The 15,480-nt window shown below is 41.7% G+C and overlaps 2 protein-coding genes across 2 annotated transcripts in view; one reads left to right on the top strand and one right to left on the bottom strand.

Moving 5' to 3' along the window:
- Positions 1 to 4,806, bottom strand: part of filip1b (filamin A interacting protein 1b) — a 44,388-nt gene extending 39,582 nt beyond the window's left edge. The window contains exon 1 of the mRNA XM_078274681.1: positions 4,422 to 4,806. The gene's annotated coding sequence lies outside the window, so the exon portion shown is untranslated. The remainder of the gene's footprint in view (positions 1 to 4,421) is intronic.
- A 10,124-nt stretch (positions 4,807 to 14,930) lies between these two features.
- senp6a (SUMO specific peptidase 6a) overlaps positions 14,931 to 15,480 on the top strand; it is a 41,288-nt gene continuing 40,738 nt past the window's right edge. Inside the window, exon 1 of the mRNA XM_078274338.1 lies at positions 14,931 to 15,057. Within this exon, the coding sequence (XP_078130464.1) occupies positions 15,027 to 15,057 (31 nt within the window). The 5' untranslated portion in view covers positions 14,931 to 15,026. The remainder of the gene's footprint in view (positions 15,058 to 15,480) is intronic.

Here is a 15,480-nt window from a genome sequence, read left to right as displayed (position 1 = left end):
ATGTACTTAGTTACATTCCACCACTGCAAATGGCCCTCACTCATCTGACCACCTGTTGGAAAAGTGATAGCGGGAATATCTTTTCGAGAAATGCCTTTTGTAGACCTCAGAAACTTAGAGAATCTATGACGATGAGAACAGAAGCTGTTTTGGAGGCTTGTTGTGGATCAACACGTCTGGATCATTGATGTATAATAAGACCTGATCCCAGCGTTCGAGGTAGAGCCCCATTGATTCCTGTAAGAGTTGCTCAGTGGCGCATGAAGCCAAAAGAATTCAACTTCTGCATATAAAATGACCCAGATGATGGCCGCTGCTTCTGCACTGTGCGGCCCATAGAGCAGGTGCACTAGAGACCACCGGTTTAGCGCTCTGCTAACTTGAATGGGGGTTAAATGATTTAATCGTCTTTAAAGACTTTCCAAATGTTATCGGACCGAATGGATCAAATTCTGAAAGTGTAACAAGTCATTTCGTGGGGGTTGTGACGCTTAAAAAACATTTACCCACCAATTTACAGACGTCTCTTTTTTGCCATGTACAGTTAGTCTGTCGGAAAAGGTTTTGGGCCGCATGGCATCACGCAACGCATTCTCATGAACGGGTTCGTAGGATAGGCAGTTGCTAGATGTTTAAGCCGCTACAGAGCTTTGTGATGCCTGCTACAGAGCTCCGTCACAGCTCGGTCGTATCAGCAGCAGTTAGTTGGTGTGTTTAGCCGCTACAGAGCTCAGCGACATTTTGCTACGGCGCTTCGCATGGCGCTCCGTCAGGTCAGCGGTAGTTGGTGGTTCAGTTACCCGAGAATAGGTGACTTTGAGCCGGGTACAGAGCACTGCGAGCTGCAGTGGAGATTACGGTTAAGTATAGTCAAGAAAAAGTGAGAAAGTTACGTCTAGGCACCAAAATAACAAGTTAAGTTTCAGAAAAAGATCGTGGTTAGGAATTAAATCGCTCCCAAGGAACATGAGAACAGGCTTCATCATGTGACAGACACGGAAGTTGCAATTCCACCATTTGCCTGCTATATCAAATTGGCTTCAAAGCCCGGCGCACTTCCTGGGGGCCAGATCTGAAGAGACGGATGGACAAAACACATGAAGCAGTATGTTGGTGTAATGATCATTTAAAGGTAAAAGTGTGATCGGCGGTGATCAACAATTACAATTACGATACACCCAAAAACTGTTCACACAAGTGAAACTGATATTTTGACCACAACTTGTGGAAAATCCCTAAATTGGATCATCCCCAGAACCTAATCAGTGGTCTGTTGGCCCAGAGCCGATCCGCCCAACACATTTCACAGAAAACTCTTGATCAATTTGAGTTTAATATAACCTGCTGACAGACGGGACAGGAAACAAATACAATGATAGAGGTGACATCTATATGACCCAGAGCTTTGGGGGATTTTCCAACTACAAATATATAATAAACTGAAAGTTGGTGAGTGTTCTGTTGAAGATAATCCCTTTCCACATATTTTAGAAAAAGGCTTCAAAATAACTTAGCAATAAAAACAGTGGAAAAACAAGCTATTAATGGAGAGAAAGATCCCTGGAGATATGGGCAGGGCAAAGCATGCTGGGTACAATAACACAGGAGGTCGAGCCAAAAAGCTCCTCTGTTTACTGTTTGGATCAAATCCAAAGCCCATCGTCTGGAACGTAGATGGACTGTCCTGACATTGGGATGACGTTAACAGCAGACATCGTTGCATTGAGCAAAACACTGAACCACAGCAAGGTCGCTCTGTTAATAAGAGCATTCACTAACTTTGTCTAAAAAGACTAACGTCGTTTTTCCATTACATGGTATCTGCTCGACTCGCCTCGACTCTACTCGCCTTTTTTTGTTTTTCCATTATGAAAAAAGGTCCCTGGTACCTGCCAACAGGTACTTTTTTTAGTATCACCTCCGTCGAGGTTCCAAGCACAGACAGTTATAGAATTTCCGCGTAAGCAATGGATCAAACAAACAGGACTTTCACTCAGGAGAACGGGGATCATGTCCTGTTTGAAAATATAGGTAAACTGCTAGTTTTTTTTTACTTTACAGAACTAACGGAAAAAACGGAACTACATAACTCTAACCCCTAACCCCTAAACCTGACCCCTAACCCTGACCCTAAACCTAACCCATTTTAACACAAACCATGATCTTTTTCTAAACTTAACTAAGTAGTTTTGATGCATAAACCTAACCAAACTGTGACTGTTTCACAACGTGATTGACGTGTTTAAAACCACAAACTTTACAGTGTCTGGTTTAGATATGAGGTCGTACTTTCTGCCATCACTAGGGGGCGCTAATCAATGAAACGCTCCTGTGGGTCGTATTAGAGGGGACCAATACACAACCCACAGTATATCGTTGTGTGGTTTGGAGGACTGGAATATATGTACCAAATGTCATGCAATCCCTCAAATAGTTTTAAGACATTTCACTAAAAACTTCAAATGTCAACTCCATGTTGGAGTTAGATGAAAAGACACTAAAGTCTGTATAGGATTCATGAACGTCTGTACAAAATGTCATTGCAATCCATCCAATAGTTGTTGAGATATTTCGGTCAGGACCAAAGGAGTGGCTCTTTCTGATATTAATAAACGACCGTTACATTCAAGCCATTGCCAAATGAGTTGCTACAAAGCTAATTAAGACTATCAGCTCCACACAACTCTCTCTGGATTTCTCAGTATGACTATGTTCAGAAGATTGTGGCGTCCGGTGACTTTCCCGCGCAGAAACTCAAGTGAAGATAATGACCTCTTCTGAAGAGTCCATCATGTTTTTTTAATCTTCCGTGTCTCCTTGGCTACTAGCAACTGAGTGGAGGAGCGGTGGGGGGCTGTGCGCGATAACAGAAGGCTTGTATCATGTCGACGCGCCGACAGTTTTGTTGTCATTACTTAGAATTCCTCATGGGGGAGACAGAAGCTACGCACTATAGCTTTAAGGGGTCCTTGGCTTAAAAAACATTGAAGACCCCTGTTTTAACAGAAGTCTCCATGACTTTACATGGAGCTGTGTTTTGTCTTCTGCATCACCTCTTCTCTGTTTTCTGCAGCCACATATCACAACCCCACCCCCCGGAGAGAGCCGAGCTTAAGTACTCTGGTCAAAGATCTATTAAATGAACGCTGTCTAATGTACGACTTCCTGAAACAAGCATTCACTGCGCTGTGAATGAAGGGAGTCATAACTCACTGAGTCACAGTGTGAGCGTCACACAGCCGCTGCATTCATGAGTCAGGATGAACAACACTCAGACACTCAACGGGGTTTAGTTGGTGAACAGTTCATTCCAGTAAATCATCACTCCAAACATTTCTTGTCCCAAATACTTCAACGTATTACACTTTATTTACTTAATATTATCTTTTATGGACTTAATTGACTTTAAAAACAGACCGCCTGCGTCTGTTACGTCTGTCTTATCTGTTTATACAACATCTGTTGCGTCCTCGTTTTTTCTTGTTGAAGGTTTTTTGGGGAGTTTTCCGGATCATAATTTGGGGGTCAATGCTTAGTGGATGTTGTGTATTATACAGATTTTAAAGCCCTCAAACTTTGGATTTCTGTATGAATAAACTTGACTTGAAATAAGAATATAAAAATATCGTTTTTTTCGACTGCCTTGTTTCTCCCACTTGGACTTATGTATGTACTTTAAGCACAGATTGTTTTATATTTATATACTTTTTCTGATTAAAACCCCCCAAATCTTCAATTTAACCAAATTTAATTTGGTAATATGACTTTCTAGCTAAAAAAAAGACTTACTTTTCTAAAGTCTATTCATCGACAAATCACCTCAGTACTGATATCATCCATGTCAGACAATCATCTTTTCATTATTAACAATATTTTAAAAGTGTGATAAGCATTTACTTTCTCACATGCTTTGTTGTTTGCATTTTTAGGAGTTTTTTAGTAATGATTTTTACTTTTTTATTCAATATTTTTATTTTTGTTATTTATAGATTCCAAACACAATATTTGAGTATTGTTAATCGTAGATTGTTACGCATATAACGTTTTGTTCTTCCAAACTTTTCAAAACATTTATGAAACATAATTAATCAATAATAATAATAAGTATCACAGGCAAGGGCGTCACCTATGGGTTCCACATTGGGGGGGGGGGGGGGGGGTTGAGATCTCCACGTCAAACACATCATTTTCTGTATTCTGGTGAATTTTTCTGCAACAATTTGTGCCTTTTCTGCATCTATTTATGTTGCAAATGTCTTTATTTACAGTATGTAAAGGAAATTATAATTGTTTTTTGGGGAGGGGGTTGCACTGGCCAGATTTGATTATTAGAAGGAATCCCCCTCCCCCTGCCCCTCCCCTTGTAAATTAGCCTATGGTCACAGGTAAACAAACACCTGTCAGTGACGACATCACTTTACCTGGTCTCAGCGCCAGATGTGTCACAGCTGTTCAGATCCCAAAAAACCCACCGGCTCCAGTCCTGTTTGATGAGTTCACTGACGGCTCTCACGAAATCTCTGTGTTTATGGGATTCTCTCAGAAATGTCTTCTGTCCTTTAAAGTCCCTCTGTAGTTTCTTTCTTCTACACGCCGTTTGCCAAAGTTGGAGGCGCAGTAACGGAGCGGTGTGGAGCTTCGTCCTCTCCAAGTTTGGTCTGTGAACTCACCGGGCGAGAGACTAAGAGTAAGAACTGAGAGAGAGAGAGAGAGAGAGAGAGAGAGAGAGAGAGAGAGAGAGAGAGAGAGAGAGTCTTTCTTTCAGTTGCATTTAAATCAGTTCTCCTCTCTGAGAGTGTGCTCTATATATAACATGTGCTCTCAGTCTGTGTTAGCAGCTGAACTGACTGACTGAGGCTTTAACAAACCCACAACAGCTGAGCTATCAGCCGGTGCTCCTCCTTTCTCACAGCCAGGGGCTTGGCTTTGGCTTGGCTTTGGCTTGGCTTGGCTCAGCTCTTTTTAAACGTGCAATAACTGTTTTTATATGCCGCCATTCAATATGTGCAATAATAGTATTTATGCTGCTATCAAACTCCCCTTTTAGTGTCCAATTTGAATGTAAAACTAACACTCTTTGGCATTTTTTTAGTTAAAGGAAAAATCCGGCGCAAAATGAACCTAGGGGTCAATAACACATGTGTACCGAGTCGACCGTTCTCTGGAATATGTTTTCATGCTAATCGAATGTGACCAGTTTTAGTGCAAACCGCTAATTAGCTTATAATGCTAGTCGTCGGGGCACTGGTAAAGTAAAAATAAATGGCTATTTCTATATCACTAACAGGGCTCAAAATATCACCTCACTTCCACGGTCGCATAATGAGGGTCCCTACATGTTAACCGAAGCATTGAGAACTTTGTAAGTGTACAGACAGTTTATTAAAAAGATAGTTTAGAAACTATGTATACAGGCAGACGCCATCTTGGGAAAACAGTCACGATCAGTCGAACGACGAACGCTGTGTAACCAGTAACCAGTAACAGAGCTCAAGCACGGCGTTCGTCGTTCAACATGTAGGGACCCTCATTATGCTACCGTGGAAGTGTGGTGCTGTTTTTAGCCCGATAAAAGCTATCTCTGTCTGTCTGTCTGTCTATCTGTCTGTCTGTCTGTCTCTGTTTTGTGTTTTTTTTTTATGAGGTTTGCATTAGTTATTACTTTCAGCGGTGGAAGAAGTATTCAGATCTTTTACTCAAGTAAAAGTACTAATACTATACTGAAAAAAATACTCTGTAACAAGTACAAGTCCTGCATTAAAAAGAATGTAGACTTTTAAAAGTAAAAGTACTAAAGTGAGTGAGTGCAGAACTGTCCTCCCATTTTAGAAAGTGTAAAGGATCCAAACAGTTGTGTGTTTAATGGTCTGATCATTTTAGTTGGACTTGTAGGCCGTTATATTGTTGGTTAGTTTCATTTAGAATAAAACTATAAAAATGTATATATAATTAACATAAAATCTTAATGTGTAAAATAACTAGTAACTAAAGCTGTCAGATGAATGTACTAAGTAAGTACCTCAACATTTGTACTTAACAGTACAGTACTGGAGTAAATGTACTTAGTTACATTCCAACACTGACTCAATAGGTTGTTGTACTTTCTATTTCTCAAAGCCACAAACCTTTACTCTAAATTCTCGCTCTCTCTCTCTCTCTCTCTCTCTCTCTCTCTCTCTCTCTCCCTCTCCCTCTCTCTCTCTCTCTCTCTCTCTCTCTCTCTCTCTCTCTCTCTCTCTCTCTCTCTCTCTCTCTCTCTCTCTCTCTCTCTCTCTCTCTCTCTCTCTCTGTCTCTCTCTCTCTCTCTCTCTCTCTCTCTCTCTCTCTCTCTCTCGCTCCATCTCTCTCTCCCTCTACTCTCTCTCTCTCCTCTCTCTCTCTCTCTCTCTCTCTCTCTCTCTCTCCCTCTCTCTCTCTCTCTCTCTCTCTCTCTCTCTCTCTCTCTCTCTCTCTCTCTCTCTCTCTCTCTCTCTCTCTCTCTCTCTCTCTCTCTCTCTCTCTGTCTCTCTCTCTTTCTCTCTCTCTCCCTCTCTCCCTCTCTCTCTCTCTCTGTCTCTCTCTCTCTCTCTCTCTCTCTCTCTCTCTCTCTCTCTCTCTCTCTCTCTCTCTCTCTCTCTCTCTCTCTCTCTCTCTCTCTCTCTCTCTCTCTCTCTCTCTTTCTCTCTCTCTCTCTCTCTCTCTCTCTCTCTCTCTCTCTCTCTCTCTCTCTCTCTCTCTCTCTCTCTCTCAATACTAAATGTGTCAGGCTGGATTTGGGGGATTTTATTTTCAAATCAAATTGAATTTGTTTTAAATGGAAATCACATGTCCATTTAATCCAATAATGCATACAATGCCATACAAACAATCAGACATCCAGGCTGCACAATCCTCTAAATCATTTTTATTTATTTTTTTTAATAACAGAGGCTGGGTAGAAATGTTTCATTTTGGATAAGACACCCATACACTGGGGCATGGCTTGTGGCGGAGTCGCCGTGGGAGGAAACCATCCTTTCCCCCTGACCAGATAACACAGCGTTAACCCAGTATGGACTTCTCAAAAGCCCTTTTGCAGCTTGACAGAGCAAGATACATTAAACAAAACTGAGCCGTATTGGGTCCAATTGTCTGTACAGTATAAGTGACTGGACAAATGACCCGACGGAACGGCCACAGGTGTCGTTTCCCAACACTTTTTGTTAACGTTAGCTACCTGATTGAGTCTCCAGGGAAGAGACAGCTAACGTTAACCGTTAGCTAATCTTAGATGATTCAATCTATATTATCAGTAACGTTTTCCCCCTTGTGTGGAATTTGGTTCGGCCAAGCCTGTATATATGCAGGAGCGTGCCTATGTTCCCACAGCCCTATGTTCCCACATTTCTAAGAATTTTTTCAAAATTAGGCCCTATGTTCCCACAGTAACCTAACCCCCTAACCCTAACCCACAGTAACCCTAACCCTAACCCATAGGGCTGTGGGAACATAGGGCCGAATTTTAAGAAAAATCTTAGAAATGAATAAACATAGGGCCTAATTTTCAGTGGAAAACAAATTCTTAGAAATGTGGGAACATAGGGCTGTGGGACCATTGGGATGTGGGACCATTGGGCTGTGGGAACATAGGGCTGTGGGACCATAGGGCTGTGGGAACATAGGGCTGTGGGAACATAGGGCTGTGGGACCATTGGGATGTGGGAACATAGGGCTGTGGGACCATAGGGCTGTGGGACCATTGGGATGTGGGACCATTGGGATTTTGGGAACATAGGGCTGTGGGACCATTGGGATGTGGGACCATTGGGATTTTGGGAACATAGGGCTGTGGGACCATTGGGATGTGTGACCATAGGGCAGACCCCATATATGCCCCCTTTGTCTCATTCAGCCTCTTTTTTCTTGTGTTAAACAGCTGTTTTGCATATATCTGTTTCTGTATTTATTGTTTATTTCATATTAATGTTCAATATCTTTGTTTGTTTATGTATGCACTGACCACCAAGGCAAATTCCTTGGCAAAACAACGTTTCTGATTCTGATTTAGGTTCTGCAATGTTGAGTATGGTTATAGTTTGTTGACCTATTTTATAGTCCTAGATATAAAGTTCTTGTTTTATATTGTTTTGTATTTTTTGGGTGAATAAAAACCCCTCTTTTTCAACAAAAACTCTTGTCCTCCGGACTGCTTGGTCCCTGACAGTGACGTCCAGCTTCTGCAGACACAACCCAGCTGATGTTACAGTCAGTGTGGTGTGTCACACAGCAAGGTTTTAGAATTCAGTTCATGAATAAACACAGTAAAGGAATCTCAAATCATAATATTTCACAAAACAAAGAAGAAAGAGCCAAAAAACGGCTTTCTGGAGGTCATGTCCTGCAGAGATTTCACTTCTTCCTGGAAATATTCAATGTTACGAAAGTGTTGAATATGTCTACACACACAGAGACATGATGGTGTGTGAAGGATCATTCTCACATTATCATCACCAAGAAATGAAACAACTGTTGGATGGCTACACAAACACACACACACGCACCCATGCACACATACACGCACACACACACGCACCAACGCACACATGTACACACACGCACCCATGCACACACACACGCACGTACGGACACATACACACGTACGGACACATACACACACGCAAGTACGCACAGATGTACGTACGCAGGCACACACACACACACACGCACCCATGCACACACACACACCCACGCACGCACCCATGCACACATACACGCACACACACATGCACACACGCACACACGTACACACGCACCCATGCACACACACACACGCACGTACGGACACATACACAGACGCAAGTACGCACACATGCACGTACGCAGGCACACACACACGCACCCATGCAGACACACACACACACACACACACACAACTCGTCCATTTTTCTCACAAAAAAACCACACAGCAGTTGTCGGACGTCTTACTTGTCATTATATTGCAACTTAAAACGTATAGTTTTCTACATTAAAGCCACAATGAATAGAACTGAATAGGGGTGCAACAGATGACAAAACTTAGGGATCAATTTTCGGATCAGTACAAAAAGGGGAGACAAAATATATATATATATATATATATTTTTTAAATGCTTTCCATTTATTACTTAAAGAACACAGTGTGTTGAAGCCTGGGAGCGGAGTTCGCTTTGATGGGGCAAACAAAGGACTTTCACCCTGGAAATGCGTGTTCCTTGGGAGTCTTTAATCCAAATCTTTTTCCTGAACTTAACTAGTCGTTTTGGTGCCTAAACTTAACTGTCGTCGTTGCATGACGGTCACTTTTTGTCGCCTTAACCATAATGTCAGCCGAAACTAACGGAAGCTCAGGGTGCCCTGTACCTGGCTCAAAGCCCCTTATTCTTGGGTAACTCAACAACCAATTGCCGCTGATTCGACGGAGCTCTGTAGCTCTCAAGTACTTCCGCTCCTCCAGTAGCCATGGGCGTCTCCAACAACTGCTTTTAACATGCTCCGTGAGATGCTCCGTTAGATGCTCCCCGTTAGATAGTAGTTAGTAGAGCAGAAGATTTTGAAAAGTCGTGACGCCGGCTACAGAGCTCCGTCGTATCAGCGGCAGTTGGTAGTTATGTTACCCAAGAATAGGGGGTTTGAGACGGGAACAGGGCACTGTGAGCTGCCGGTGGTTTCGGCGGACATTACAGTTAAGTTTAGGTGACAATAAGTGAACGTTACGCGGCGACGACTAGTTAAGTTTAGGAAAAAGATTGTGGTTGGGATGAAAGGGCCTGTTTCTGTTCTCCTGGTATTTCTAGTATGAGGCAGTGCAGCAGTTGGACATGGCTTCACTTGGAAGCTCACTGTGCCTTAAATAATGCCACTATGAGTCTGAACACTATCCAAAACACACTAATGTAAAAATGTCAGAAGGGATTTTTTTCAAAGTCTCAAAGAAGGTTGAATATGTTAAGTATTAATGTGATTTGAAAGTTGAATACTACCCTGAATGTATGAAAGATGTGGAACATTTTAAAGTTTGAATAGTTTCTTGAAAATTCTGAATAACCAAACACAAACTCCTCCTCCTATCATGGAGACTCTTTACTGTAGGCCGTGTTGTCCTCTCTTTACAGGACATGTCAAACAGCAGATTTACTGTCGGCCAGTGTTATTCAGATGTGCACCAAGTAGTAGACACACTGTCAAAATTTCTTGCGGTATTTTCTATGATGAAAGCCCTTTTATTTTCCCCGGGAAAAGCGAAACATTGCTCCCAGGCTTTAACACACTGTGTTCTTTAAGTAATTAATGGAAAGCATTTAAAAAAATATAACATACAGGCTATTGTCCCCCCCTTTTTGTGCTGATCCGAAAATGTATCCGATCTGAACCGTGAGTTTTGTGATCCGTTGCACCCCTAGTCTTCTCTAACTCTTGGAAACAAAAGAAATAACTGTATCTTTAACACTCCAGCTCCTGCCAGAGACGAGAGCCCAGCACAGTTTCCATCAGTTTACAGAGTTCCTGATAATTCACAGCTCGTTAGAGTGACTTGAGTCATGGCCTCCCCCTCGTTAAAGCACTGAGATGATTATCAAACAGCAGTTCTTTCATTCAAATTAACGGAGAATGAAAGCACATGAATGGTGGCAGCTGTTTGCTGGGCGTGTGAGTGCAGGAGGAAGTCAGGGTGTGCTGAACGAGCGGAAACACATCAATTGTTATTCCAGTGTTGCATTTTTTTAAGACATTTTATCCGGCATGACTCTATGGAGGGCAATGTCCGTCCAGCTCTTTAGTTCAGACTGAAACATGCACTCTAAGAAATATCTGTGTATTAACAGTTATATGTGTGTGTGTGTGTGTGTGTGTGTGTGTGTGTGTGTGTGTGTGTGTGTGTGTGTGTGTGTATTTTAACAGAAATTGTCCATAGAATGAGATTCACAGTCACTTTTTGACATTTGTATCACTTTTTTCGATCAATTCTTTAGAAGTTTTTGGTGCTTTATCAACTTTTTTGCCCCTTTTTTTTAAACATGTTTTTGTCGCTTTTTTGACGTTTTTGTTGCTATTTTTGACAGCAAAAGTCTCCCAAAGGGTTTTGGGAGATTAAAGAAGTCCACGCTGTCACTTATTCACAGTTTGTGGCTATTTACTACATTATTGAAGTTTTTTTTTTTTGAAGTTTTTGTCGCTTTTTTTACATTTTGGGCGATTTTTTCCAACATGTAATCATTGTTTTGCTTGATTTGCTAAACTCTATAATGGCTAAGGAACTTTTTCCTGACTTTTTTTATGGCTTTATGTCTGTAAAATGTATGCGAGAAGGCTATATGAGACATGCAATAGGTCAATATGTGCTTAAGGTCACAAATATTTGACTTTTTCGATTAAATAAAAGCATGTCTATAAACTCGACATGTCTGGCCCTTAATGTGATTCTCATTCTCTCCCAGTGTGGCCCCTGCTCTAAGTCATTATAAACTCCCTGCAGTGACATCATGATACTGACGGTGAGGAACATCGCCATCTACTGTAGCTCCTATCATCTCGTAAAACCCCACATTGATGCCTGGCATTTCTTTTTCTCTCTCTCTCTTATGATAAAGTACGACTCAGTGAATATATATGTATGTATATATATGAGTATCATATGGCAGTGCTTTCTTGGCAACAACTTTTTTTCTTGAAGTCTAACAACTTTAAAAAATATATATAAATATTTCAACTATGTCCTTGAAATGAATGAAATGAAACAAAAAAAAAGATCTTTTTGACATTTTTCTTTTTTGCTCTCTCTTAAAATGAATTAATTTAATATATCTCAGATTATCACATGGCAGTTTTTCTTTGCAACAACTTTTTTTCTTGAAATATAGCATTTCTTTCTGAAAATGTTACATTTTTAAAAAGATATTTTAAATGTTATTGAAATGTACGATCTTTTTGACATTTTCTTTTTTTTTCTCTCTCCCTATCTCTCTCTCCCTCTCTCTCTGTCTCTCTCTCCCTCTCTCTCTGTCTCTCTCTCTCTCTCTCTCTCTCTCTCTCTCTCTCTCTCTCTCTCTCTCTCTCTCTCTCTCTCTCTCTCTCTCTCTCTCTCTCTCTCCCTCTCTCTCTCTCTCTCTCTCTCTCTCTCTCTCTCTCTCTCTCTGTCTCTCTCTCTCTCTCTCTGTCTCTCTCTGTCTCTCCCTATCTCTCTCTCTCTCTCTCTCTCTCTCTCTCTCTCTCTCTCTCTCTCTCTCTCTCTCTCTCTCTCTCTCTCTCTCTCTCTCTCTCTCTCTCTCTCTCTCTCTCTCTCTCTCTCTGTCTCTCTCTCTCTCTGTCTCTCTCTCTCTCTCTCTGTCTCTCTCTCTCTCCTTATCTCTCTCTCTCTCTCTCTCTCTCCCTCGCTCTCTCGCTCTCTCTCTCTCTCTCTCTCTCTCTCTCTCTCTCTCTCTCTCTCTCTCTCTCTCTCTCTCTCTCTCTCATATCAAAGTATGACCCAATAATTATATCTCTTATATATCATATGGTAGCAATGCCAAATACATATACACATAGCTTATTTTTTCTTTCTGACGCTTTATTTCTTTAAATATTCTGCCTGGTAAATGATTTTTGAATTAACATTCCTGCAGAAAAACAAACACATCTGTGTGTCTGTCTGTGTCGGAGTAAAAAGATGACATACACAAACTCCAGGCTCGTGCACAGAGCCGTGCAGGTTAGTAGGCAACCTTATTCACCGATGTTAGACATTAGACTTCCGGAAATAACCTTCAAAATAAAACGAAGAAGTTAGGGTTAACATGATATATGTTAGCCTGAACCAGCGGTGGAAAAAGTATTCTGATCCTTTACTTCAGTAAAAAATACTAATACCACACTGTAAAAATACTGTTACAAGTACAAGTACAAGTTTTCCTCCCATACCCGAATGCTATGTAGTAGCCAGACCTTCCTTCAGCGTGCTTTGGAGGAGGGTCTGGCAAAGCGAGACTATTCAATACCCAATTTCAATACCTAAGGAGTAAATCTCATTAGCGTCAGTGAGCCAATCAGCACGCAGCATGCTTCTACCAAGATCTGATGATGTCCGTGATTGGCTGTCTAACATTACACGTCGTAGAGACACAGGAAAAACTCTATGTTACACAGAGACGGGACTCACGTAGTAGGAGCTGAAACATACATAATAAGATGTGTGCCGTAATGTGTAATGTAATTTATTTTTGTTTAGGAGTATTGTTTAGGAATCTGTATCAAAGTCACGGTATTGGTATTGATACCGGTACTGGAATTTTTTTTAACAATACACAGCCCTACTTATGGCAATAAAAGCGGTGAATGAAGAAGAATCTTAATTTTTTTCTGTGGGTGTTTATTTTGTGATTAATTCACAAAATATTTTATTAAATAATGGATCCAAATTAACTTCAACTAGGTCTTTTAATGGGGAGGGAGTGAGATACCCAGATGTAACCATGCTTGGCAACTGAAATGCACCTGATTGGAAAGCTGTTACGGGGCACTGCTGTTAGAGGTAACGCTTCTGACTTGGACCAATTTACCCTATAACCTGAACATTTCAAGAAAGAGTCAATGATCCCCAGTAGACAGGGTATTGATCTATAGGTTCAGACACAAAAGGTAATATATCATCTGCATAAAGCATAAGTTTGTGCAATACACCTGCTTTTTTTATTGGAATGTGTATCTTTCAGATCAATTTGAGGAGTGCCTATGGTTAGCATTTTCCTCATTTTATCGTGTCATGCAGTGTGGGACTCTCGCTGGTCTAGTCATGGTCTTGACTCAATCTGAACCCTTCAAAGTCTTGGTCTTGATGCGGTCTGAACCCCTCAAAGTCTCAGTCTTGACTCTGTCTCAACCCCTCAAAGTCTTGGTCTTGACATGGTCTCAACCCCTCAAAGTCTTGGTCTTGACATCTGTCTCAACCCCTCAAAGTCTTGGTCTTATCTCTGTCTCAACCCCTCAAAGTCTTGGTCTTAACGTGGTCTCAACCCCTCAAAGTCTCAGTCTTGACTCTGTCTCAACCCCTCAAAGTCTTGGTCTTGACATGGTCTCAACCCCTCAAAGTCTTGGTCTTGACTCTGTCTCAACCCCTCAAAGTCTTGGTCTTATCTCTGTCTCAACTGCTCAAAGTCTTGGTCTTGACTCTGTCTCAACCCCTCAAAGTCTTGGTCTTGTCTCTAGTCTCAACCCCTCAACGTCTTGGTCTTAACGTGGTCTCAACCCCTCAAAGTCTTGGTCTTGACTCTGTCTCAACCCCTCAAAGTCTTGGTCTTGACGTGGTCTCAACCCCTCAACGTCTTGGTCTTGTCTCGGTCTCAACCACTCAAAGTCTTGGTCTTGACTCTGTCTCAACCCCTCAAAGTCTTGGTCTTGACACGGTCTCAACTCCTCAAAGTCTCAGTCTTTAAAAAAAAACTGTTAATAAAAAGAAAAGTTGGAATCAGAGAATTTTTACTTTTTTTCCTAAAAAAGAATTACTCAAACGGATTAATGGATTATCATCAGTTGGTGACAATTTAATAGTTGAGAATTTATCGATTAATCTTTGCAGCTCTAATGTGGACTGTACTCAGTGGCGCCTCCAGGGATTTTCCTAGGGGTGGCCAGAAGGGGCCACTGAAAATCTTGGGATGGCACACCAAAACCAAAAGCCTTAACTGAAGTACAGGAACTCTATTATGCTGTAGTTGTAGCATACAGGGTAGTTAAATACTATGGCAAAGAATTAAGGAATTGCCCACTGATCTACTTTGGTTTGTTTTACATTTAATAAACTTACAAATGATCTGTGCACAGACTAACACGTAGCTACAGTAAACATTTAGAGCTCCACAACACAGTCAGCATTTGGTTGTTACTATTGACATAAACATATTTTATTCTGAAGTCCCAGTTGTTAGACTTCCGGCAGTGAGTTGGATTTGTGCGGTAACTTTTCCTTTCAGCAGTGAAGCAGCTTTAGAGCTACAGCTACTCTGCCCCGGGTCTCCGATGAGCAAACACTATTATCTAAGGAGTATCATGGAATAAACATGGCCCACAATCGCAGCTTTTTCTTTGAAGGTAAGCTGTCACACTTCGCTCCGCTGCTACGGCCGGACACCTGCCTTTTTACCCGCACACAGTGCTCCAGATTCCTGCTTGCTGAGGCAGAATTCTGGGTCCGCTGGTGGAGCACAGTTAGAGCTAAGAGGCTAACGTTAGCTTCGCTTGCTTGTTAACATAACATAACGTAACATCCTCAGCTAGCCGGGGTGCAATGAGCGCTGGCAGGCCGGTGACAGTGACACATATTTGGGCCTTGGAGGGGGACAGACGGAACAATGGATGGGCGGTACGGTTCGGCGGATTTTAAACAGAATCTTGGGCTTTTGCAAACCTTAACGTTAAGCTAGCAGCGTTAGCACTGACATTAGCTAGCTAGCTGGGTCTGCAATGTGGGAGCTGGGTGACAGGCCTTCCTTCCTTTTTCTAGGCTGTTAGCCA

Source organism: Sander vitreus, chromosome 18 (genome assembly GCF_031162955.1).
Source record: "Sander vitreus isolate 19-12246 chromosome 18, sanVit1, whole genome shotgun sequence".
NCBI lineage: Eukaryota > Metazoa > Chordata > Actinopteri > Perciformes > Percidae > Sander > Sander vitreus.
The sequence above is the reverse complement of the archived record's forward strand: the minus strand, read 5'-3'. Positions and strand labels throughout refer to the sequence as shown.